The sequence below is a fragment of the Oryzias latipes genome, chromosome 3 (assembly GCF_053564925.1).
Source record: "Oryzias latipes strain Hd-rR chromosome 3, Olatipes_Hd-rR_3.1".
Classification (NCBI taxonomy): domain Eukaryota; kingdom Metazoa; phylum Chordata; class Actinopteri; order Beloniformes; family Adrianichthyidae; genus Oryzias; species Oryzias latipes.
In genome coordinates this window covers 42,960,460-42,986,074 of record NC_136239.1, presented here as the reverse complement: position 1 = coordinate 42,986,074, position 25,615 = coordinate 42,960,460, and the positions used below count along the sequence as shown (strand labels likewise).

The 25,615-nt window shown below is 45.4% G+C and overlaps 2 protein-coding genes across 15 annotated transcripts in view; both read left to right on the top strand.

Annotated features, from left to right (window-relative positions):
* Nucleotides 1-774: 774 nt before the first annotated feature.
* lins1 (lines homolog 1) lies at nucleotides 775-13,032 on the top strand. 2 transcript variants are annotated; one of them, XM_078944868.1, is made up of 6 exons: nucleotides 775-1,275; nucleotides 9,591-9,680; nucleotides 9,758-9,890; nucleotides 10,817-11,374; nucleotides 11,559-11,742; nucleotides 11,840-13,032. In XM_078944868.1, exons 1-6 carry the CDS (start codon nucleotides 1,003-1,005, stop codon nucleotides 12,480-12,482), a joined length of 1,881 nt encoding a protein of 626 aa, XP_078800994.1. In that variant the 5' UTR covers nucleotides 775-1,002; the 3' UTR covers nucleotides 12,483-13,032. The 2 variants fall into 2 exon arrangements, with proteins under 2 accessions (XP_078800994.1, XP_078800995.1); XM_078944869.1 differs by lacking the exon at nucleotides 775-1,275 and adding an exon at nucleotides 9,001-9,041.
* Nucleotides 13,033-15,293: 2,261 nt separating this feature from the next.
* LOC144991083 (ceramide synthase 2-like) overlaps nucleotides 15,294-25,615 on the top strand; it is a 51,730-nt gene continuing 41,408 nt past the window's right edge. For 5 of the 13 annotated variants that reach the window (XR_013654987.1, XR_013654986.1, XR_013654988.1 and 2 more), the window contains exons 1-10: nucleotides 15,294-15,643; nucleotides 18,217-18,393; nucleotides 18,786-18,903; nucleotides 20,077-20,195; nucleotides 20,562-20,619; nucleotides 21,083-21,133; nucleotides 21,854-21,946; nucleotides 22,648-22,776; nucleotides 23,258-23,364; nucleotides 23,628-23,781. Coding sequence is in view for 8 of the 13 variants with exons in the window: in XM_078944856.1 (XP_078800982.1) it covers nucleotides 18,221-18,393; nucleotides 18,786-18,903; nucleotides 20,077-20,195; nucleotides 20,562-20,619; nucleotides 21,083-21,133; nucleotides 21,854-21,946; nucleotides 22,648-22,776; nucleotides 23,258-23,364; nucleotides 23,628-23,781 (1,002 nt within the window). In the remaining 5 variants the exon portion in view is untranslated. Of the gene's footprint in view, nucleotides 15,644-16,884; nucleotides 18,394-18,785; nucleotides 18,904-20,076; nucleotides 20,196-20,561; nucleotides 20,620-21,082; nucleotides 21,134-21,208; nucleotides 21,226-21,853; nucleotides 21,947-22,647; nucleotides 22,777-23,257; nucleotides 23,365-23,627; nucleotides 23,782-24,871; nucleotides 25,503-25,615 lie in introns of those variants that run through there. The other 8 variants (XM_078944861.1, XM_078944860.1, XR_013654989.1 and 5 more) reach the window with 7 other exon arrangements.

Here is a 25,615-nt window from a genome sequence, read left to right as displayed (position 1 = left end):
TCTAGGGGGCATTGAGTTCCTTCTAAAATGTGATTTTGATTACAGAAAACTTCCTATTAAACTTTCTACTCATCATCAGCAGCTGTTACTGTACTGGAAACTCATATTCAAATTTCAATTTCCTTTAATACTCGATTAATATCTGGGAAATGTTTCATTCACAAGAGCAGATTGATTCAAATCAAACCATTATTTAACACATTTCATAAAGAGATCTGTTTATATTTTAAATTACTGAAGTTTATGAACAAAAATGCAGGAAAACTGTCCACTTTCAGTGAAGATAACATGCGGTATGACAATCACTGGTATTGTATTATATTAAGACAATTGTATTAGGCTACAATTCCTGCTTTGTTGAATTTTCTTATTTAAAAAATATATTTATATAGATCTTTTGAAGTTCTAATAATAACAAATGATGAACAGAAGTTAGGACAATTATTAGGAGGCTGAATCCTGGGTAAATTCTAAATGCACTAATGTAAATTCCTGAAAATCAAACATTTTTCACATTTCTTAAAGAACTCAGCTTTTATTCTATTCATCTGCAAACTTCATGAATAATAAACTTGCCATAACACTCCTTGGTATCATATATACTGTGCAGCATATTGATTACCCCTAAGTTAGTGATCATTATAATGCTCATATAATACCCTTCTTTTATTTAATTGTTTGTATTTTTTTGGCATTATTGTGTAGTATTTTACTTAATTTTATTATTCTTGTTTACATTTATATGTGGCCATTGTAATTGTAATTTTATGAACATGTGACACTAATGCCTTAATTATTGTAAACCTCCATTTTTTCTTTTCAATTAAAAAATGATTAGGAGGCGGCAGAAAATAAGGACTGGTTAGGTAGTTCCCGCCCCAGGACGGTAGGTGGCGCTACTGCACCCGCTCATTGCTGCCTCCCGCCATTTAAAGCCCAGAAGAAAACGGCTGCTGTCAATAAACGCGCTCTGCGCGGACTTTGAGCGCGCCATACTGATGCATGGAGCCCCCCTCTCAGCCGTTTCACGCACTAGCGAGCACGAGCGCGTGTCTCCTCGGGGGGTCCGTGCCGAAACACAGTCCCGCCCAATTGGCTCCCGTGATTTTGTCCTGTGCGCGTGAGTGCGCCGCGTGGGAGCTGGCGTGCGTCAGCATTTCACTAGTGGCGAAGATCGTGCGCGTGCTGGAATCCGGGAAGCTGGCGGCCGGGCACGTCTGGTTCTGGGAGGAGCTTCTGCGGCTTCTCGGGGAGGAGCATCTGCTGCCGCGGCTCGTGAGTCCACCGGTTCTGTTCTGGGGGGGGGTTCTACACTGGGCGAGCGACCCCCCCCCCCCCCAGCGTCCCCTCCCCCCACACACGCACAACTCCATGACATCCTTTTGTGTTCCGTATTTTGATTTGGTCATTTTCCCCAAATGCATGAATTTCATTAACTGGTACTACAGGGGGGTCAAACTCAGTCCCACTGGGGGCCTAAATCCAGAACACGCTTTAGGTTTTGGGCCGAACAAGAAAAACATTTACTGAACACGCTAAAGCTAAACTTTTACACCTTTGAAACTGAACTTTTTGAACATAAATATGAATAAAAACAGGAATATGAATCCAGAATAAATCAAGTTAAACCTTAATTAACATTTAATATTTTGCTCTCCATAAAATCATACAAACATGAAGATGCTGCAGAACCAAACAAAGCCTGGAAATATTAATAATTAGAAATAAATCTAGTCATTCTGTTTTCTTTGCTCTTTTGTCATTTTTTACAGCTGGACTCCTGCAGCGTTTTTAGCAATCAGTTCATGTCTTGGTGTGTGACGTCATCAGAGAAAACCTGTTATTGTGAAATCCTGTTTAGAAATGTCTCAGAAAACATTACAAACTAAATCATAGAACTCATTTTGTGCAACACCAACAGTAGAAATCCTCCATAAACCTGCATCCTCTCAGAAACAAATGATCTGTAGTTTATTTATGATCTGCAGCTGTTTTCCTGCATTAGCTGTGCCCCCGCTGCCTGAGCCCCCTGCCCCTCCCCGTTTCCTTCACGCACATTTAAGGCGCCTTTGTAACTCTTGTGCCATCCTAGGCACATTAACATTGGGAGTTGGGTCATCTAGACCCACTAGACCAGTGTTTTTCAACCAGTGTGCCACGGCACACACACTAGTGTGCCGTGGGAGATGGTCAAGTGTGCTGTGAGAAATTGCCCTCATTAACTGATCTAAAAGCATTTTCCATCTCCAGGAAATCAGCTCTTTGTTCATCCAAACAGGCCCTGATAAAACACTGAGAAGTTAAGAATATGAAATATCAGAAAATTATTTTTTCTTTGTGTTTATTTGATTCTATTAAAGACATTTTGATAACAATAACGGGATACGCGATTTAGCTGCAGCTATAACTGTGTAAGGAAAAGTCCCGCCCCTTTAATTGTCTCCACCAATCATTCTTGAAGGCTTAATCACATGTCATCAGTCTGACCAATCAGAAGTGGTTAAAGTCTTCACTTCCTTGTTTCGATTTAGTGCAAAAAAGTCTCTGTGTTCCAACAAAAATACCAGCTAAAGCTCGTCTTTAGCGGTGTAGCTTTCCACAGAATCTGGTACCAGACTGGAACAAGAGAACAAAACCATGAAGCTCAAAGACGCTGGCCTTTCTGCGGTCGGCGGATTACGGGCACTACATCTCCCATGATGCAATAAAGTGACTGTCTTAGTGCACAATGAGTCTCTCCTCTTAACGTCTTAAAACAACGAACATACATCAAACAGTTTTTGAATCTTTTGACTGAATTTTTTAATAAATCTTTTAGAAAAAACAGCTGCAGCTTCCAGCGTTTTCTGCAACAATTATCACAAAAATGCATGTGAGATTGCAGAGCGGCTGTAGATCAATACAGACTGAACTTTTTCTTTTTTTTAAATTTATCTATATTTTTGAATGCTGGTGTGCCGCGGGATTTTTGTCAAGGTTAAAGTGTGCCGTGGCTCAAAAAAGGTTGAAAAACACTGCACTAGACCAGGGGTGGCGAACACGCGGCTCTTGGCCAATGAGCGTGCGGCTCTTTGCGTTTTATCATATTTTCTATAAACTGTGCCTCATTTCATAATTTTTTCCCTCTTAAACTACACTCAAACCATCAGAGGGTATTAAAAATAAATAATATATAATAATGAAAGTAATTTGGCAGTGTGTGTGTGTTTGATGCTGCTCCCGACACAGACGTGACCGCCAATCATTTGTGCAGGTTACGCCCAAAGTCGGAACACATAGATACAGATTAGATGTGCTGCAGACCGTTACCCTCATGGTCAAAATGGTGAAATTCAGAGTTTAGAGATAAACACGGGACGTTTCTGGAAGAACGGGAAGATTCTTACTTTTTTACTGAACAGAATGGCGTCACTATGTTTATTATTCTGAGCTTTTGGATGCAGTAACATTGTTTATGGCAGAAAAGAACAAAACGGATCCTGGAGAAAATGAAAAACTCTTCTTGATCTGACAGAAATCGTCTCCTTTATGAACAAGTTGAAGCTTTTCAAACATCCAAACGTCCATCATCCCACTTTCCTTCTTTGAGGAGCTCACAGCAGAAAGCTGCAATGAATAAAGCAGAACGTGACGCTGCTGCTGGACAGAAACGACCGCAGATCACTTTTCTCATGGATCCTCTAATGCAGAGACTGACTGATGAGATCCCTGCATGTCACTGATGAGGCAGCGAGAGAACCAGAGATGATTGAACTGAAATCTCTCTGTTACGTTTTGGAGAACAGAGAAATCCCCGTCTGGAAAAGAGCTGCTCTAAGCTGCTGTGATGGTCTCCTCAGTATATGTCTGTGAGTCCCTGTTTATTACAGTGAAACAGGTGAAATCAAAGCATCGGTCCGTTCTGACCGACACTCGCGTGAAGGAACCGATCAGAGAGGCTGCGACTGGCCTGGGGGGTTAGCCCCGCCTTCAGCCCCTAAGGCTTTTGATGCAAAGAGTCAGTCATTCAATTTTAAATAAAAAAAACATATAAAAGCAAGATGTTCTAATGATGGTAAAAATTAATTTAAGTTGCACACATCTGAAATGTAATGTATTTAATGTGTTTATTGTGAATCTGAATGACTCAGACACCAGGAGGATGTTCTGTCCAGATGTTTGTGTATTTGTTGGAGTGAGGGTCAAGGGGAATGTTGAGATACAAAGAATAAGCAGTTAAATGATGAATGGTGAAATATTCAGTTATTCAGAGTGAGGTAAAGAGAGAGAGAGTGTGTGTGTGTGTGTGTGTGTGTGTGTGTTTGGGTGTGTGTGTGTGTGTGTGTATGAGATGAGAGAGAGGTGCCTGTGTGTGTGTGTGTGTGTGTGTGTGTGTGTGTGTGTGGGTGGGTGGGTGGGTGGGTGGGTGGGTGTGTGTGGAGGGGGTGTCTGACCTCCAGGGTTAACTGTGTTAACTCTGGCTAAGCTGCATTGATGTGTGTATTGAGGGTCGACACTTTCCTTGAAATAAACACAAGTACAACACTTGCTGTTGTGTAGTAGGGAGAGGAGTGTTATGGAAAATAATACGGCTTTAATTGCGTGTTTGTGTGTACGTCTTGGCAGGTCAGTGTGTGATGTGGCTCTTTGACTCTCACAGTGAAAAAATTCGGCTCTTGGTGTCAAACTTGTCCCCCCCCCCCCCCCCCCCCCGCACTAGACAGTGCTCTGAACCTTTTTTCTTCAATGATTTGTGATCTTCACTGGTGTCCATGGATTACATGAAATCTTTCCACCTTTATCCACCTTTGTCATGGTAGGGAGAACACCTCAATGGAAGGGGGGGTTCATAGGATAGTACAAGGGTTAAAGAGCGTGCAGCTTCAGAGGCGCCAATTTGCAGGCTTCATGCCGTTACAAGCTCTGATATGATAGATAATAGATTTTTTGGTTTTTGGTTTTTCCAATCTCTGAGCAGCCGCCCCCTTTAAATTTGCGCCCCAGACAATCGCCCGTACGGCCCGTGGCTAAAACCCCTACTGTGGAGAGGGTTCTGTTCGGTTCCACCTGCTGCAGAGTTGTTTGGACCAGCGCTTCAGTGGACGACAGGAAGTGGCGGGGCTCTCTTTCATGGACGTTGAAACATAAAATGCAGAGAATTTTGGATGTAAACATTGATCAATAAAAAGTCATCTTTTCTATTCATAAAAATATGAAATAAGAAAGGAAGTCTCTAAATAGATTTAGTCAAACATTGACGCTGTACATGAAGTTATTTTAATGGGTATACATTTTTAACAGATTTTTTTACGTTTTATTTAATAAAAGGCAAACAGGAAACCAACAACAGCGTAACAAAAATGTAACTGGAGCTCGGCACCATGGCGGTCCGCACAGACAACCTTTTTTGAGCCATTCCAATCTGATAAAATACTCATTTTGGCCTAGTTTTCAAACCGTTAAACTGTTTTTTTTACTTGTTTGTACTATCAAGTCCTGCCACTGGAAAAAGGAAGTAAAATCAAAAATCTTAAGAGCTCCTGGAAATAAAGAACGCCACTGGAAAAGCCTCACGCCACGGAGAAGCTAACTACCACCCCCCAAAAACCCAGAGATGGCGACAAATGACCATTTGATTTGATTTGATTTGAAATGGTTTATTTCAAGCGATCAAAATAGAAATAATACACAAAAACAATATAATCATCAGTTATACATTCATACAGTAACTAATCATACTTAGGATAATTAGACATATTAATAAATATTGCTTGAAAGGAAGTGGAAGGAAGCGAACTTATATAATCCCACCCCGTTATACTATAACCATTTTATTACATGATTTATCAATATCCGGTTCCTAGGTTTTATCAGACAGAATTAAAAATCATAAGGTATCGATAAAGCACATGACAAAGATGAATTACTTAAGTACTACGTCAAAAATAACTATTTTAGAAATCAACATGGCAAATGCAGATCAGTCATCTGAAATATATGCAGATTATGTTACTTATAAAGGTCATTCATATGAATAAAACATAATACTATATCAGTAAAGCAGACAACACTGTTTCAGGAATTTTCATAGCAAAATTTCATCAAGTATCAAAAGTTAAAAACATGTGCAAAGTTATGCTACATTAGGAAAGATTTATGAATCAATTCATCAATTTTTGGAGAAAGTGAAGTAATATCATCAAAAGTCAATCAATTTAACAATTTTCAATAAGTGATTAATCATTTGTTTTACTATTTTTATATATTTTTTTTGTATTTTTATTTTATTTTTTTATATAATAAAGTAATGCTGTAGGGGAAAAGTAAAAAGGGTCCATAACTGTCGATTGTCCAAGGTTGGTATTTCTTCTTTTACTGATAACAGCCGATTTTCTGGGTTTAAACAGTTATTACAGGGCTCCAGACTAACTTTTTTCACTAGGAGCACTGTGGCCCCTGAATGAAAATTTTAGGGGCACAACCTGAAAATTTAGGGGCGCATACCGTAAATCAACATGCAAACCAGATCTTCTAATTTCCACTGTAGTATAAATACACTAAATAAAATGAATAAAGTAAATAAATACTTTAATTATAGATGCAAAAATTACAATCTGCTTTTTCAAATTCAGTGTCAGATTTTATTCTGCACTTTTGAAGATGCAACAAGAAGGTAAACTGACAGCAGCATCGCTGTCATGACAAAAAAAAATAGTAAACAATATACCATAAATTTAGAATAAAAAAAGTTTTTAGTAACAAGTGATTACCGTAATAACCTTTCGGTCATTTCACAGTTAAGAACAATACTTAAATGTATGTAAACATTAGGGGATGGAAATTCATGTTGGCGAAACCAAATAGGTGCAGCCAAGATGCACAATAATTTGAGATCACCCAGATGGACGTAACGCTGCACAGATCACCTGGTGTGAGACATATTTTTGTTTTTGCTCTAACATCACCTGTCAATCAAAACCAAAATATCACCAGAAAGGGGCGGAAGCAAGACCCCAACCTGACCGAACACAGCTGGAAATTTAGTACTGAACTGACTGAAAGCTGCCCTACAGACTACAAAACAATGCATTATGGGACATGCGTCCTGATGGGTTTTTGTAGTTCACTGATCAATTAAAATAATTTAAAATACCAACTGATTAAAAAAAGGCTACATACATCACAAAACATTGAAATAATTATAAAAGATGTAATATCACAGATCGTACTTAGGGGGAGAGGCATAATTATTAAATTGAATGTTAAGGACAACTCCAACTTCCTGTTGCAGCTTCGCCTTCATGCCCCCCCCCCGGGCGCTGGTTCATCTTAAACACGTCTATCGTTGCATTTTCCACACGTGTTTTCAGTGCGTCTAAGACTAAATCGTGTTGTCGCTCACACGTGTTTATGTTCGAGCCCCGTTAGCTGTCACGCATGTAGGTGTGGGACATTTATGCTCCTCAGCTGACCATCTCCCGCGGGAGCGATGTGCTGTCGTTACAGCCGTGCATGAGAGCCGTGGTTTGCTTCGCGAGTTTGAGACCCCTGCTGTACACTCTGGCACTGGTACACTAGCCGCAGGTCGAAAGAACGAATCAATAGTTCGCTAGCTGTTCATAGCTCAGACGCACATATCAAGTTGTGATGATATTTGTCTCCGTTTCCTTCCCACAGACGTTAACGCGCACTCGATTATCTCTAGGCCCCGCCCCTCCACAAATTTTAGCCACTTGCAGTGACTTTCCCTATTCTTCTCACACGCATTGGCCGCCTCAGGCATCACTCAATGACACGCGAGTGTGCGCTCGCGTGTGCTCCAGTCTCACGAGTGTGTGTGTGTCTGCGTGCGTGCGTGTGGGCTCGAGTCTCATTGATGATTTCATCTCTCATTTCATTGATCATTGACGGGCCGCTTCCACGTTTAATGAATAAAAAAATACGGAGGGTGGGGGAGGCAAATTTACTGGTCGCGCATGTGCGACTGGATGTAAAATTCAGTCGCACACTCTCAAATTTTGGTCGCAAAATGCGAGCAAATGGTCGCAGTCTGGAGCCCTGTATTAGTTCTCTTCCATGTTATGTCTGCAGACATTAGATTCAGGTCCATATCCTTCTTCAGCTGATATCAGCGACGGTGAAAGTTGAGGTCTAGTTGTCTGCAGGTCAGAACTCTGCTGTTATTCAGGTTACGTCAGACATACAGAGAAATTGAGGAATCCATGTGTCATATTTCTTGAAATTATTTGGCTCTTTGATTTATTACTCCACGTTGTTTCAGACGACCGTGATCAACCACTTCTCAAAGTCCTTCATGGTGCTCACAACCAGAACCTTGGCCCGGTCCTCTGGACCGAGTGGTTTGACGTGAATCCTGCAGCCTTTAACCCAAGTGTTCTCAATCTGCTTACGCTTCCTGAGAAGCCGTGCATGTTTTGAGATTTCAGCATTCCTTCTGGTCAGATGGTCGTTCAGATAAACAGCAGATCCTCTGATCCATGAATACATAATGGCAGTATCTCACCGGCTACTCAAGAAAACTCCGATTCCACCCACCAAACCTTCTGTTCCACCGAACACGGTAGTCGTTTCTACCAAAAGTGAGCCGTCAGCTGGAACTGCAGCCATTTGAAAACTGACGCAGAGATTTGACGATTTTGACAGGAAACTTCGGGAAAACGTTGTGATTCTGGCTAATCTGACAAAAAAGTAAACTTTCGATATACAGGACTATAAATCCAAAGTGTGGAAAGAAGTCCTGGATATCCTGGCAAAGACCGCGCCACAGCACTCTGGTGTTGGACATCGTTGTGGATGCAGTACATCGCCTGTGGAGGAGAGAAACTGGGAGGCACGGCCAGATCCTAATCCAGTTCTCCATGAGTCACTACCGCGACGTCTTCTGGAAGATTTCCAAAGTTGCACAGGTTGTGAAGAGTTTGGATCTTCTACAAGCAAGATTTTTACAAATCCGACCAAGAAGCAAGACCTGCTGTCTGGCCCAAAATGGAGACAGCTGAGAGAGCTGCGGGACAGAACGTCTACTATCGGGGCCACATCGGGTAATGGAGTCCGTTTGTCTCCAGAGTAACCGTTGTTTCATTCACACACTGGAGTTCATTAAGATAAATGCTGTTTCGTTAAAGCATAAACCTCCATTTATTGCAGGAGGGAGGGATTTCAACATTAAAAAACTTCCCATCATCCTTTCACCAGCAGGTTCTTCACTGAAAACTCATTTATAACCATATTTACAGTTCACACAACATTCTATGGAACTGCCAATACATAACTATTAGAAATCATTGATCCAGAGAGAGGCAGAGCGTGGGTTCCTCACAGCTGATTGACAGGAGCATGCTCACACAGAGACCCTCATTGCCTCCTACGAGACAGGCTCACCAATCAGAAGGAAGTACACAGAATTACCCCTCCTCCTGGGTAAATGAGTCCATCCCCTTTTTTTGCCTGTATTTCCTAAAAGCTAACCTCGCTTATGCAGACGATGGCGCATTCATAACTCCACAATAGAAACCTCAAAGCCTTTAGAAGTTGGTGATCCAGCTCAGCTGCTGCTTTTACGGGAATTTGACACCTGAGATCTTCCACAGGTGGAGCAGTTCCAGTCCAGCGACCCACTGTTGTCACACCTGGCTGCAAAGACTGCGGCATGCTGGGTAGTCCGGGTGATCAGGAGGGGGGTAGGTACCATAGCTCCAAACAGTGGTTTTTGTTGTGGGAAGAACATTTTCAGGAGGCGTGTCCTGTTCCTTCTCAGGAAAGAGTGCCACCCACCTGGTACCGGACCTGTGAGCAGACCTTCCTCAGCTGTTCTGTTGGACCCGAGCTGGACTCCTGTCTATGGTCTCTGACAGAAGTCTGCAAGAAGGTTCTCACAGGAGCTCCATCAGGTAAACATGGCTTTGCTTAGCTCACCTCAGGGTTCTGCCCCAGAACCCGAGAGTGGACCCGAGGTTCTGTTTGGATTAGAGCAACAGAACGGGCCAGGCTCATTCTGACCAATGCACCAAGGTTCTGTTTGTTCACCAAACACACAGCTGGTCAAGGCTTCCACGAGAACGTTTCAAACCAACCGCAGATCTCCCTCTGGAAGAAGTCTCAGCCAATCATCTCGCAGATTCTCACCCATGTTAGCAATGCGGCTAATTCAGTCGGTGATGCAAGGGGGGGGGGCAGGCTAGTTGGCTAATTAAGCTAACGAGCGAGACGTCCTGTGGAGTATGCTGACATAGAACTGGGCGGCTCCTGAGGAGACATTTTCTTTCAGTCATTCACCAAAGTCTGATGTTTTTCCTCAAAGAAAAGCTGACAGCCTGTTTCCAACAGTAATGGGGAATCAGGGTTCAATTCCCGGGGGGGGCGATGAGCGTCATCCAGTGCCTTCACGCCTAACTATGTAGCCACTTGGGGACCCAAGTCTGGGTCTGCCAGTGCCGGTCCCCAGCCCGGATCACATACGGGGTGATGGCAGTAGGACGTTCAGCTATGGTGAAAGCTAATTGGCTGTGACGACCCCTGACATGCTGAAAGGTGAACAGCCTGTTTCCGACAGTATCTAAAACTCCAAATATGTTTTTGCACAAATGTAAGGAAAAAACCATAATTAGATCATAATTTCAAATAGTTTATATTGAACCGATTGAATAAATGATCTTTTTATAAGGATACTTCATTATTACCCTTAGACATTTATTCTAAACCATGTGCTGCTTTTTCTGCATGAAAATAACCAAATATGCAGAAGAAAGTGCAGCTGTGTTCATTATTTAACCCGTAAACCTTCCAGTGGACTCTGAAGTTCTGGTTCTGTCCTCAGACGTCCTGGAGAACCTGCTGGCAGAACTTCACCGGAGCATTTCTGCTCTGTGTTCAGCTCTGCTTCCTGACAGAACCGCCTCACATCTGCCCCACAGAGGAACCACACTCTGCCTCCTGCTGGATCTGCTGGAAGTCCTGATGGCATCCAGCCTTCAGTGTGGGGGCAAAGCGGGCCCTGGGGCGCAGAACCTTGGCTGGGCTCAGTGGCCGGGGCTCCTGGGGGTGGTCGGCTTCCCCTTGGAGCCGTTTGTGAAGCGAAGAACTCTGCTGCTTCTGAAGAGAGCTCTGCTACACAAAGCAGGAGAAGAATGGACCGCAGGAGGACGGCTGTCCACCCCCCCAGACTCTGAATTTGGTCATGCGGCCCAGAGCGTCCTGGCAGCCGTGGATGCCGGCTGGCTGGACTCCATCCAGGTGGAGTCGGACACGTTCTTTGGGGGCAGGCGGTTTTCCTGGGGGGTCAGAGAGGAGAGAGGAGATGAAGTGATGCTGAGAGCGCTCAGCCTGGTGCTGCTCAGGTCCTTGGAGGTCTCCGTGCACACAGATGGACCTGGAGGTGAGTCCACATTAGAGCCAGCCTAAAGAAAAACTGCATTTGAGCATCAGATAGGTGTCATGTGACCCAGCCCCCTCCCACCGTGAATTCAGAGGACCCCGAAGAGCATTTGGGGAGATGCAGCTGAATGCAGGGACTGTCCACACAGGTTTCAGGACTGAAGCAGGTTGTGTTTCTCTGACAGAAACGGGAGGAGCTTCAAAGCCCCACAGGTATCTACAGCATCTGTGGGGCTTTTTGAGGCGATGGGTCCCCCCTCAGATCCAGGTGAAGCACCTCTGCTGCTACATCAGCGTGCTGTTTGGAGAGCAGGACGATGACCTGATGGAGGCCGCCAGGGCCTTCCTCTCAGTTTTCCTCAGCTACAGGTGAGCGGGGAAACTCTGCCACACTCTCTCCTCATGTGCTCATGGTGCTGACAGCGGTGCTCCGGTGGATCTGCATCTGAACTGTTCTCCTTTCCAGGGGGTGTTTGGACCTGGATGCTTCCCAGATGTTGGAGGCAGCTTGCTCTCTGGGCTGTAACCCTCACTGTCACTTTGTGCTCCTGCTGCAGAGCTTCTCCTTTGACCACAGCCTTCTTCTAGACTTCCTCATCTGCAGTGAGACCTGCTTCCTGGAGTACCTGGTGCGTTACCTCAGACACCTCAGAACAGACTGGAAGGGCCTCGCCGCCGCCTGCGCAGCCCTAGAGGAGCTGCAGCAGCCTGTGGGAGGATGTACGGGCGGAGCCCTGCGTGCCGGGTCTGGCTTCTTTGTTCAGGCAGCACCGACCGGCCCTGAACCATCGACCTCAGGGTCCGGTCCATCGTCTACCCTCCGCCTTGTAGAATATTACAGCTCAGATGAGTCTGCAGAGGGAAAAGAGGAAGAAAGTTCTGCGCTGACATCAGAACACTCGTCACAGTCATGCGGGCAACAAGCCCCTGCAGGTCCGGTGGACCAGCATCTGCTGCACAGAACTGTCCGGTGTCTGTCTGAGCTCAGAGGGGTGGTCTTTCGGCTGCACTCCAGAAAGCTTTTCCCTTACAACCCTTCATCGCTCCTGAAGCTCCTGGCGGACGTAGAAGCTGCTTGTGACGGCACCGTGTGCAGGACCGGCACCTGAAGGTTCCAGGTTCCTCTGTGACCCAAATGGACCAGCTCCAGTGGAATCGCAGTCCGCCAGTGGACATGATTTGGAAGATCTTGTGCAGCAGTCCAGAAAAAAGGTGAACTCTTTTAGAACTAAAACAGAACCAAACAGGTTTTTCCTCCATGTACTATTTTAGTCAGAACTTCACTGAAGCTTGAAGAACCTTTCATGTTGGAAATTTAGATCATCTGTTCTCCAGCATTTCTGTTTTGGTCTCAGAGGAAGTCAGAGTCCTGCTGCTTGTAGCTGACCACAATAAAAACATGAACTTACTTCAATGGTCCAAAAGGAAATAATGTTCACTCGCTCAAATAAGGAATGAAGACGATCAATAGCAGATAACATTTAATAACTGAATATTTACTGTTGTGCTCATAACCCTGGAAGAAATGATGGTTTCTTGGTGATTTTTCTACTTTATTTCCACTCATAGTTAGTGGTTGGATGAAGCCATGTGTTGTCAAAGAATACAATCCTGATGACAACAGAAATGTTCCAAATTAAAGCTCAGAAGTTCCCCCCAGGTCTGTCTCCTGGATTTACTCCTTTTTCACCAATGACAGTTTGGCGTCTCTTGTGGACGAGGTTCTTCAGGTTCTCTGATGGCGAAGCAGAACATTCTTCTCTGCAGAAAACCTCCAGTTCCTTTCATTCTCTTCTTGCTTGAACGGCCCGTTTGTGATCAGAGCGGATCAATAATGTTGAGGTCAGGAGACGGAGCTGGTTGCTCCAGAACCCAGAATGACACATGGACCTGGTCTTGTGTTTAACCTCCCAGTGCGCGGGAGGATGGTTCTGTCCATCCGTCCAGTTCTGATGGTCTTTGTGCGACGGTGGGGCTCTTGGATGCCTAGATCAGCCGGGCAACAAGGAATGCATACAAATATAATTATCATAAATAAAGTTTAGCCTCAAATACAAAAGGGGTTTATACGAATATACTCTGTTTGTCTGAAGATCCATAAACCTCTGTTGTGACAGTAAAATCTGTCCAACACACGAGGCCTTAGATAAGATAAGATAAAGATACTTTATTGATCCCAGCTTGGGAAATCGGGTTGTTGCTGCGTCGTTAGGCTCAAGATACAAACACACAAACAATGGGTGACAACAGAGAACAGAACAATCAATCAGAAAAAGAAGCATCAGTGAAAAACAATTGGTTTGCATGACCGCTCTGGAGAAAAACAGACAGACCTTAAATGAGTTTATCTATTGCAAATGGACGACGAGTTCTAGAGTCCAATGGAGCGAAGTGGGAAAGACAGTGAAGCTGCCTTAGCCTCTTGGAGAAGGACGAGAACAGGATGGAGAGGATGCTCCCGATTATCCATGATGGACATGAGCTCATTTAAAGTCCTCCTCTCCATCACAGCTTCAAATGTGTCCATTTTACATCCTACCCTACTACAACTAAGATTCTGTCATAAATTCCCTTTTTTTATTGATACTTGTTCTATCCTAGGCACTTTAACATGGGAGTAGGGTCATCTAGACCCACTAGACAGTGCTCTGAACCTTTTTTCTTCAATGATTTGTGATCTTCACTGGTGTCCATGGATTACATGAAATCTTTCCACCTTTATCCACCTTTGTCATGGTAGGGAGAACACCTCAATGGAAGGGGGGGGGGTCATCTAAGATAGCACAAGGGTTACAGACTTTTTAAAAATTTAAATATGGATCATATTTGCTCAAAAATGGTCAATAAAGATACTGAAACTAACAAATTAATTTTCTGACATTATCTTTGCTGTAGTAGGACAAAAAGGTCATGATTACTCAGTACAGGAAGTTTGATGACATTAGCTTTAGCATCTTTAGAACTATTGGGCACCTTTATTTTGAATCATTTCTCATGAAATGTGAAAAACTATATAAAATATATTAAAGCTGGAATTTCTCACAAAACCCCAATCTGCCCAGACAGCTTCACACCAAAGTTACACCAACTTAATTGAATGAAGTTGGTTGAAAGTTAAATAACTGTCAGACAACTACGTGTTATTCCTAAGTTGAATAATTTAAAAAATGATTTATTTTCACCAAACTAAATGATTAAGTTAGATCAACGTAAAAAAGTTCATCTTTCCAACTACAGCCCAAATACAGCCTCCAGGCACTTTGATGGCTCTAATACATGTAGAACTTTCTGGTTTGCATCAGATTTGGAAAAGGGGGCGTGGTCTGTCCCCTCCTGTCTTCTCAGGCAGATGGTCGCCGGTCTAAGTCTGGTTCTGCTGGACATTTCCATTTCTGTTGAGGACAGGAATTAAAGCAGAAACCTTTCATGTGATTTGCTGGTTATATACAGTCCCATGTTTATTCTATCGTTTGGCCTAACGTGTCATGGTTTTTCCTAAGTTTATGTCATGTTTGAGTTCTGTTTCCTGTTTTATTTTGAAAGGTTTCCTGTTTTGTCATGCTTTAGAGTTTTACTTCCCCGGTTCCAATCTCTTCTGATCATGTTCACCTGCGTCTTTTCCGTCCTGTTTTGTATTTAAGTCTTGTCTCTGCCTTCCTCTTCTGCCGGTCCATACGGTCTCTTCTCTGACTGTCTTCTGCCCTGTTTGCATGTTTAGCTCACACTAAGTTTAGTTTAGTTTCCTGCTGTGCAGCGCTTTCTGTTGGTTAATAAACCCTTTACCCTGGAACCGTGTGCCTCCCGTCTCTGTATTTTGGGTCCTTCATGCTCACAGCCCTCCCTACCTGACATAACAAGAGGACAGAACAGCTTTAGAACAATCCGTTTACGGGACAGGAACAGCTCTGATATCATCTGAGGTGGAGGGGAAGAAATTCATCTTGTCCTCCACCTGGAATATGGAGTTTGTGTCCCAACTCTCCTCCATCCTGACAGCTGAGAATCCGGGATCATAAAGAACCGGTTCCTCAAAGTTCCTGAAGAAGTGCAGCCAGGAGGACGCAGGAACATGGAGGAACTGTTTGCTCAGTTGGGCCGGCCTGCACTTCCTGGATGGCAAAAAGCCCGTCTCAGGTAATGGAGGCTGAGCTGGGCGTGACTGCAGAAAGGTAAACAAAGAGCAGGTGTGTGACGGGGGGGCAGCCCTCCTCATTTCATACACCGGCGAGGAGTCAGCAGCTCCTACAGGTTGGCCGTCTACGACCCGCAGGTGAGGCTCAAAGACTCTGTTCAGGTCAAGAGATTACAATATTAAGGTACAAATAAGATGTTCTGTTGAATCTGATTAGAAGCAGGTTCTGTGAGTTCTGCTGAGGATCAGTCTCTTAAGGTCTGTTGGTTCTGTTCGGGATCAGGGTTTCTGATGTTCTCCTGGTTCTGTTCATTTTCGGGCCTGGATGAAGGCTTGGTTGTGTTGTTTGGGTTTCCCGTCCCTCGAATGGAGCAGCGGTTGGGGGCGTGGTTCTGGTTTTTCGTTGCCGGGAATGTTTGTCGGACTGAGTGGAGGAGGTGCTCGGCGCCGACAGGTGAAGTCCGATGAAAGTGTAACCTTGTGAAAACAGCTGAAGGTGTGTCAGAATTCACCCGCAGGTCGAGCAGCAGAGCCGTGTTTTCACAGCAAACAGTCCTGCTGCTCAGAAACAACCGCTGATGCAGAACCTGATACAGCAGCACCCGTTACAGCGGCTTGTTACAGCGGCCCTGTTACAGCTTCACCCGTTACAGCTTCACCCGTTACAGCGGCTTGTTACAGCGGCCCTGTTACAGCTTCACCCGTTACAGCTTCACCCGTTACAGCGGTCCCCGTTACAGCTTCACCCGTTACAGCGGCTTGTTACAGCGGCCCTGTTACAGCTTCACCCGTTACAGCGGCTTGTTACAGCGGCCCTGTTACAGCTTCACCCGTTACAGCTTCACCCGTTACAGCGGTCCCCGTTACAGCTTCACCCGTTACAGCGGCTTGTTACAGCGGCCCTGTTACAGCTTCACCCGTTACAGCTTCACCCGTTACAGCGGTCCCCGTTACAGCGGCCCCCGTTACAGCGGCCCCCGTTACAGCTTATCTCGTCGCAGCGGCACCCGTTACAGCGGCCCCTGTTACAGCTTCACCCGTTACTGCGGCTTGTTACAGCGGCCCCCGTTACAGCAGCCCCCTTTACAGCTTCACCCATTACAGCGGCCCCCGTTACAGCGGCCCCCGTTACAGCTTCACCCGTCGCAGCGGCATCCGTTACAGCGGCCCCTGTTACAGCTTCACCTGTTACAGCTTCACCCGTTACAGCGGCTTGTTACAGCGGCTTGTTACAGCGGCCCCCGTTACAGCTTCACCCGTTACAGCTTCACCCGTTACAGCGGTCCCCGTTACAGCTTCACCCGTTACAGCGGCCCCCGTTACAGCTTCACCCGTTACAGCTTCACCCGTTACAGCGGCCCCCCTTACAGCAGCCCCTGTTGCAGCTTCACCCGTTACGGCTTCACCCGTTTCAGCGGCCCCCGTTACAGCGGCCCCCTGTTAAAGCTTCACCCGTTACAGCTTAACATGTACAGCGGCCCCCGTTACAGCGCCCCCAGTTGCAGCGGCTACCGTTGCAGCTTCACCCGTTACAGCAACACCCGTTACAGCGGCCCCCATTACAGTTTCACCTGTTACAGCTTCACCCGTTACAGCTTCATCCATTACAGCGGCCCCCGTTACAGCGGCCCCCATTACAGCTTCACCCATTACAGCGGCCCCCATTACCGCTTCACCCGTTACAGCAGCTTGTTACAGCGGCCCCCGTTACAGCTTCACCCGTTACAGCGGCCCCCGTTACAGCTTCACCCGTTACAGCTTCACCCGTTACAGCGGCACCCGTTACAGCGGCTTGTTACAGCGCCCCCCGTTACAGTGTCCCCCGTTACAGCTTCACCCGTTACAGCGGCCCCCCTTACAGCAGCCCCTGTTGCAGCTTCACCCGTTACGGCTTCACCCGTTTCAGCGGCCCCCGTTACAGCTTCACCCGTCGCAGCGGCACCCGTTACAGCGGCCCCTGTTACAGCTTCACCTGTTACAGCTTCACCCATTACAGCTTCATCCATTACAGCGGCCCCCGTTACAGCTTCACCCGTTACAGCGGCACCCGTTACAGCGGGTGCCGCTGTTTTGCTTTGATCATCTTCTGATCAATCGTCAAAGCATTCCCATTCTTCTAAAGATGATGATGCTATTTTTAGCCAAAATCCAAAACCCTGTGTTGTTTTCTAGGACATAGTTTCTGCAGAGCGGCAGGGAGTAGGTCTTTCCCATCATCCCTTTGTTTACACCCTCTCCCACTAGCTTACAGCCCCTCACACGCCCAAACTATCATTAGCAGTGCAACAAAAATGGCAGAAATACCAGTTCTGTCCATCCGTCCAGTTCTGATCCAGATTCCAGCTCAGACCAGAAAGACAAAGATGTTCATGGATCTGTTGGTCTGCAGGTGGATGATCAGAAAGGGGCGGAGCTGGGAGGCTTCGGCCCGCCCACTGTAATTCCTACATACCAACTACAAGTTTTTCCAAACGGCCTTTTTTTATTTGCTCCTGATTCAGAATGATTTAAATAAAGAAAACCCCAGGAACACAGTTTTAATCTCAAATTCTTTAAAAGCGTCCTCCATCTGCAGAAAAATGATACAAGAACATCATAAAAACACCATAAACAGGATTTTCTTTGGAGTCAGCCTTAAAATTATTGCACTTCAACCGGTCGGTCACTTCTGCTAACCTGCAGGTGAGCGGATACTCTGGCTTGCGTTTCAGAATCATGTTGGACAGTCTGTACGAGTGGTTCTGGTGGGACAAAATCTGGCTTCCAGCTGAGCTGTCCTGGGCCGACTTGGAGGACAAGGAGGGTCGGGTCTATGCAAAGGCCTCGCATCTCTACATCACGCTGCCCTATGCCTGTGGTCTTCTCCTCATCAGATACCTGTTTGAAAGGTGCGACACCTCCTGCATGCACACAGAACCTTCCAGAGTCCAGTTGTAGAAGAAACAGAACCTGAAGAAGGGGAACTGCTCTTTGTTAAGGAAGGACAGTTGTTTAGCCAATCAGAAGGTCTGACTGAACACACCTGATCCAGACCATCAGAACAGTCGATGTCTCTGGTTGCCCAGGTTCTTGCGGGTTCTGGTTGTTGTTTTTTTGGCTGTTGTGTTTGTCCAGGGACCTAAAGAGAAGATCTGATCAAAGTTGAACATCTTCAGAGAATACTGAACCTGTGGTTCCGCTAAAACTCTTGGCTGCACTGGTTTTCTGAGTTTTCTCAATCATTGTTCTGTCTTCACTCCTGAGAGAACATGTGAAGAACTGAACATCGGTTTTATTCCAGGATGGTCGCCGCCCCTCTGGCAGCCTTTGCTGGCATCAGACAGCGTGCCTGTCTCAGACCTGAGGCCAACCCTGCTCTGGAGCTCTATTACACCACCTGCAACAGAAATCCACTGCAGGTAAAGTCCTACATATGTGACCAAACACAGCAAGCCAACATACTGGAATTAAAAACACAGGAAAGGCTGGGCGGTGGTGTAGTGGTCAGCTCTCTCACCTCACCTAGTCAGGGTTTGAAGTCTCTGGTTCAAATCCTGACTAGTCAGCCCTGACTTTCTTTCTCCGATGTTGTTTGCTTTGTACACGTCTGACTTCCAGCACAACTCAGAAGTTTGCTACATACAGAAATTCTCAGATGATACTGTCTTTGTGTCATTGAAGAAGACAGGGAGGTGGAGTACAGGCAGCTGGTGCAGGATTTTGTTTGTTGGTCCAAGCAGAGTCAGCTACAGCTGAACGTCCAGAAAACCCAAGTACTTCCTGCGAAGGCTGGCATCTTTTAACATCTCCACAGAGCTTCTCACTATGTTTTACCAAACAGTAATTGAAAGTGCTCTTCTGTGCGCTGTACGAGCCATCAGACTGCACAACACTCTGTCTTAGCACCAGAGAGCTTGAACTAAATTTTTTTATTTGATCAGATTAAATGTGAAGTGTGAGTTTAGGACCTACAATCAACCCTTAGGGAACCCCACTACTTATTTCATGGAATCTAGAAGAGCACATATCCATACTTACATAAAGGTGTTGATCTGTGAGATGGGAACAAAACTACTTAAGAACATTTCCAGAGAGGCCCACTAGACTCCTCAGTCTGTCTAATAACATCTGGTGATCTACTGGATCAAAAGCGGCACCAAGATCCAGCAGCACCGGAACAGAAGGTTTCTGTGAGTCATAATTTAATCTAAGATCATTAACGATCTTTAAAAGAGCCGTCTCTGTAAAACCAGACTGATAATTTTTTAACGTTTTTTTTGGGGGGTAAAACTCACGTAGTTGATCAGAGACACTTTTTTTCTATCATTTTACTTAAAAATGGTAAGTTGGACACAGGTCTGTAGTTATCCAGATATTTGGATCTAAATGACTCTTTTTCATAAGGGGCCTCACCACCGTCATCTTACAGGCAGAAGAGAGCAGGTTACTGTTTTTAAAAGCTCTGACTCAAAGAATCCATCAAATGTTTTAAAAAGTGACATGGGAATGGATCTAAAAGGCAGGTTGAGGTGTTTACCAGGGATAAAATTCAAAAAAGCATCCATCCATCCGTTCTGTTGCTTGTGTTTCAGGCTGACATGCATGGGTTGTCTAAAAAAAGCGGACTGTCGATGCGGCAGGTGGAGCGTTGGTTCAGAAGACGCCGGGTTCAGGACCATCCTGGAGTCCTAAAAAAGTTTAAAGAGTCCAGGTCAGAACCAGCGCTGCCTTTGCATTCTTATGTGAAGGAATGCAAGAAAGGCGCTCGTGCACGTTGTCATGCAAATTAATGCTCCAGATCACTATGATGCAAACGTGCACACTGTGACGCACACTGTGACGCACACACAGTGTGCGTCACAGTGTGCGTCACAGTGACGCACTCTGTGATACAACAGGTGAACATGCACATTGTAATACCAAAGGCGTCAGGGTATACATTGTGCTACATATGAGGGTTGACGCACAGTGAAACAAACGGCTATGCTTTTGCACAGTTCTGGTCAATGGAGGACAGAATCTAGTCTAGAACCTTTACACGAGGCCCTCATAATGACACTTCCTCCTCTCTCTGCAGCTGGAGGTTTGCCTTCTATCTGTTTGCGTTTGTTGGAGGACTGGCAGCTCTGCATGATGTAAGTTTGCAGACGAAGCACAGATCTGGCTGAACTCGAGCTTCTGTTGCATCGTTGGGGACTTGGACTTGAGTCACACTTAAGACGTAGATGCAAAGACTTGAGACTTAACCTCAACATGAAATTTGAGAATATAAACGATCTTAATTAGTTTATTTTTATATTGTAATCTCCTGAGCGCAGGTTTGTCAGACCTAAAATTCAAAACTCTACAACATTTCTGCTTTGGAAAAGAAGAAACAGAAAAGGGATGATTTTTTTTGTTCCCCTAAGTTGTTTAAAAGTAGCATAATAATAAGTGACAAAAAGAATAATTTTAAGGATAATTTTAAAGGCTGGAGATTTGATTTGAACTGAAATGTTGAGACTCAAGACTGGACTTAAAAAGCGTGAATCGGTGTCCTGCAGTCAGAATCAGTGAGGCGTCATGATTGACAGACTAATCCCACTGTGCTGTCTGCAGAAAGAATGGCTCTATGACAGCAGACAGGTGTGGACAGGATATCCACAGCAGGTGAGTGTCCGTTCCATGAGAGACAACCAGGTGAGGCCAGCTCACATGACCCCATTCTACCATTTCTGAAACTAGTTCCTGTGACGTTTCAGGTGAATGACCTCTGCCTGAACTGAATTAAGCTGGAGGGGGTGGAGCTTGTTTTAGTGGCTGTTTACTGTAACTCTTGGAAGAGGATGCTGGAGATAAAATCTTAAAGTCCTCCCAGAACTACAGTGGGGTCAGCTCTGATGATCCACGTCAGATTTCTTGTTGGTGGGTAGTTTCTTGTACCAGAGGAGGCAGGTAAGTAAGCCTCAATGTGACGAAGAAGAGGCTAATCCGTGTCTAACCCTTATGCTCCTAATTCTTCAGCCGCCTTCCCAGAAATTAAGACGTTTTGCTGACATTTCTGACAGTAATCTGACTGAAGACCTGGATGGTCAGACGTGCTTCAGAAACCTCAGCAGGTTTTAGACGTTTCTGGTGGGCTCATATAAAGGTCAAAGAGCACAGAGACTGTGGTTAAAGCCAGACGCTGAAGGTCCTCTTCAGTCCCTAATGCGACAGCTCCTTCAGCACAGAACGGACTGGATTCCTCGTTTTCTTGAAGAACATGGTTGCATGCAGATTGTTGAGAACATAGAGGAACATAGAGACATCATTGGGAGATGCTATGGTTTTATGTCTTGGCTAAACTGATTGGAGCAACCTGATTTCCTCTTGCTTCTGTGTCCTCAGTCCTTGCTGGAGTCTCAGTACTGGTACTACATCCTGGAGATGAGCTTCTACGGCTGCCTGTTCTTCAGCATTGCCTCTGATGTCAAGAGAAAGGTGTGTGGTGTTCGCCACGGGTTCCACGCTCCTCTTTTCTTGTCAAATGTGACGTCACGTTAGATTCTAAAGGTAGTTTCTTCTGACAACGATCACTGATCACAGAATCAGAGGTTCCTCTGTTGACCTTCTAGTTCTTCACAGTGAGGAGTTTCCTTGTGAATAAAGCCACTAAAGGTGGTTTATTGAAGTGCAGTTGTGAGTGTTGATTAAACTGAACAGAAATTAACAAAGTTCAATGTAAAAAAAAAATTCTCTGATGAAAACTGTAAAAACAGGAGCTTCAAACCTCAGCAGTTATCTTCTACTGCAGACTGGGAAGAAAGAAAGAGAACCTGACAAGTTCTCAGGAAGTCTTGAGATTCTTCTGAGTCTCAGAGACCGCGGTCTGGCTTCAGATTATTTGTGGAAGCATCCACAGGTCTGCTGATCATCGCCGCAGGTAGATCAGATGGTCTGGGGATGGATGAGGACTTTCAGGAACTGCATGAAGCCTGGAGGTCCTTCACAAGACTGGAACTTTCTTCTGCCAGCTGAGCTGGATGTTCTGCTGTAAAGGAACTACTGAATCCACCTAAACCACCCGAGTCATCATCTCAGCTTCTTTAAAGCTCAAAACTTCTTTCTTCACTTGTTCGGTTTGTCTGGAAGGAGAAGAGGACGTTTTCCCAGGACAGACGTCACTCTTCCTTCTCTTTCAGGACTTCAGGGAGCAGATCATCCACCATGTTGCCACGCTGGTCCTCCTCTCCTTCTCCTGGTGTGCCAACTTCATCCGTGTAGGAACTCTAGTCATGCTGGTCCATGATGCCTCTGACGTCCTGCTGGAGGTTAACCCTTTAACCTCTAAGCCTGAAAATGTCCAGCTGGACTTCTTTACGTATGTTGGTTCTGAAAGGGTCAGAAAATGTTCGGTGAGCAGAGGTGCCTAGCGTGCTAACCTCTGAAACCTTTCTGCTAAAGCTACAACTTTAGCTTTTTAACGGTTGGACTGAACCACTGAACACCTCATAGTTAGTCCTTCCAACACAGAGACATTCAGGTTTACAAATGCTGCAGGTGGACTACAATCTGGTAGAAGATGGTTCTTGCTTGAATGCCTGCTGCTGCTTCACACTACGCACACATCCAAATGTGATTCTAATTGGTCATTTGACAGTTCTTAACTTTGTTCTATAATAGAGAACGCTCTTTGTCCTCAGCTCAGTCTTTCCTCCTTTCTGGCTGTAGGAACAGGCTTTCTGGTTACTCAGACTCGAATGCATTCTGCTCCTCCTCTAATGTTCATTCATGGAACTGTCTGTTTTCTAGTCAGCCAAAATGTTCAACTACGCTGGATGGGAGAAAACCAGCAAAGCTCTTTTTGTGGCGTTTGCCGTCATTTTCATGGTGACCCGCCTTGTGATCTTCCCTTTCTGGTAAGCCGATGAAAGTAAAAGAAACGAAAGCTCTTAGTGGATCCTGAGAATGTCATCTGCATAGAAACAGTCTCTTTCATTTCTAACATCTGTGTCAGCCTTGAACTACCCACCAACAGGTCTGGATGAACAAAAGTCCTGCTGCTGGTGGCAGAACCTGCTGGAAACATGAAAGCAGACCTGCAGCCCCAGATGCATCCTGGGTTAGATGACAGCTGTTGCCTCAGGTTTAGAGAGGATCAAGTCTCTGTTCTGTGTTTCAGGATCATCCACTGCACCTGGGTTTACCCCCTTCACCATTACCCCGCCTTCTTTGGCTACTACTTCTTCAACGCCATGCTGGTTGTTCTCCTCTGCCTGCACCTTTTCTGGTCTTCACTCATTCTACGCATGATCAGAAAGTTCATGTTTGGAACGGTGAGTTCAACAGGTGTGGCTGCTGCAAACATCCTCTCTTCCTGCTTTTCTTAAGCCTTTCACGGTAAACTGGATCCGTATGTGATCACGTCACACTAAAGAACCATTTTTAAAATGAAATATGAATTATTTTGGCAGCGGATTTTCCGCTAAAGAAGAAATATTTCTGTCAATTTCTGCAAACATTAAATAAAGATAGACCACCCCCCCCAACCTTCAGAGGTACAAAAGAATGTCTGCGTCTTGAGAAGATGGATTGTCTTCTCCTTTTTAAACGTTTACTTCTCACTTTCTGCTGCTTGTTCTGAGGCGGATGATCAGAAGGTCAGGATTTAAAGTCTGTTGAATGCTATAAAGCTTTCAACATAAATATGTAAGCATATCATCATAAATGTTTCTCTTTATTATAGTATCTATTGCCATTTTTTGCTGTTTAACTCCTTCTACAATTCTTTCATCTATTTTAATCATTCAACTATTCAAATGTTCAGCTTTTTCCAGCTTTGACTTTTGGTCCTTCCAATCCTTGAACTTTTCCAGATATTCCAGGATTATATGGATTATACGTGCTGTACCTGGTTATGGGGGCCGGTTCAGCTCGTGCTGGTTTGCGGCCCCTTCCGTCCGTGGAACCAGGGTTCGAGTCGGGGCTGCTCCCTGTTCCCTTCTCTGCTTCTGTGCCGGTCCCAAGCCCGGATCACTTGAGAGGGTTGCGTCAGGAAGGGCATCCGGCATAAAACATTGCCAAGTTAATCATGCGACTCGTCCTCAAGGGGGGGTAGTTTCGCTGTGGCGACCTCTGATGGGAGAAGCCGAAAGAGAAAGAAGCTACGTGCTGTACCTGGTTAATGGCGTCATAGCAGTGGTGCTCAACGTCGCTGGTGTTGTTTTCACTTTATTTATGGTCAACTTTGATCATTTCTTTAATTTTTTTGTAATCAATTATTATCCTTTAAGTCACTTTCATTCAGCAATATAGCATCAACCCTGCATTTTCTTCTGGAAATGAAGTCCTTCTAGTTTTGGTGGACAAAAGCCTGACGGGTCAGATGGACCCGGCTGCTCTGGTGACAACATCTGGTTTTCACAGCTGACCAGAGATGAACGCAGCGACAACGAAGAGGAGCCGGCCAGCAGCTCTGAGGACCACGGTCTCCACCACCAGAACGGCCATGCTGGACCGGGTCGCCACACGGGTTCTGCACGGCAACGTCATCCGGAAGCTCCTGGAGTTGGACTCTGAATCCAACAGAACCAGCAGATCCGGGTTCCTTCACAGAACTGTGGTGCAGAATGTGTTTGGAAGTCTGTGTCCGTTTGTCAATATTTTTATTAAAATGTCAGAAAATCTATGAGTGAAGTTTTTCAGAACCTTGGTTCTGTCCAAATCCTTTATCAAAGTCCCTGCGAGACCTACGGAACCGTCCTGAATCAAACTTCTCTGCTGGAGTTCAGTGAGTTCTTCCAGTAAACGGATCCGCCTGTTCTGGGCCGGTTCTGTCGGCTCCGCTGGGACTGCTGTTCGGAGCAGGAGGCGGGCTCCCGAGCTCGGAGCCCGGCCCATTCCCCGAACCCTCAGCGTTTTCTCACTTGAAGATCAACTGGTTCCGGAAGTTCGGGGCTTTTCGAGGACTGGACCTGTCCGGAACCAGAGGTTTTCAGCATGCCCACCGGCGCGGTTCTGCTCCTGCTCTCGTACTTTTTCTCCAGCAAAGGAGTCGGTAAGAACCGAACCGAACTCTCTTCCGGTTGACTTAAAACTACAGGAGCGGGTTCTTCCCCTGGTTCGGTCTGCGTAAATGTTTGGGTGGAACCGGTCCGCTGTAGAACCGTT

What these genes read in the sequence shown, in the direction of transcription:
- lins1 (XM_078944868.1), top strand. Translation starts at nt 1,003, where the DNA reads ATGGAGCCCCCCTCTCAGCCGTTTCACGCACTAGCGAGCACGAGCGCG. An exon ending in TCCGGGTGATCAGGAGGGGG is followed by an intron (nt 9,681 to 9,757) that starts GTAGGTACCATA and finishes GTTCCTTCTCAG; the next exon opens with GAAAGAGTGCCACCCACCTG. An exon ending in GCACACAGATGGACCTGGAG is followed by an intron (nt 11,375 to 11,558) that starts GTGAGTCCACAT and finishes TTTCTCTGACAG; the next exon opens with AAACGGGAGGAGCTTCAAAG.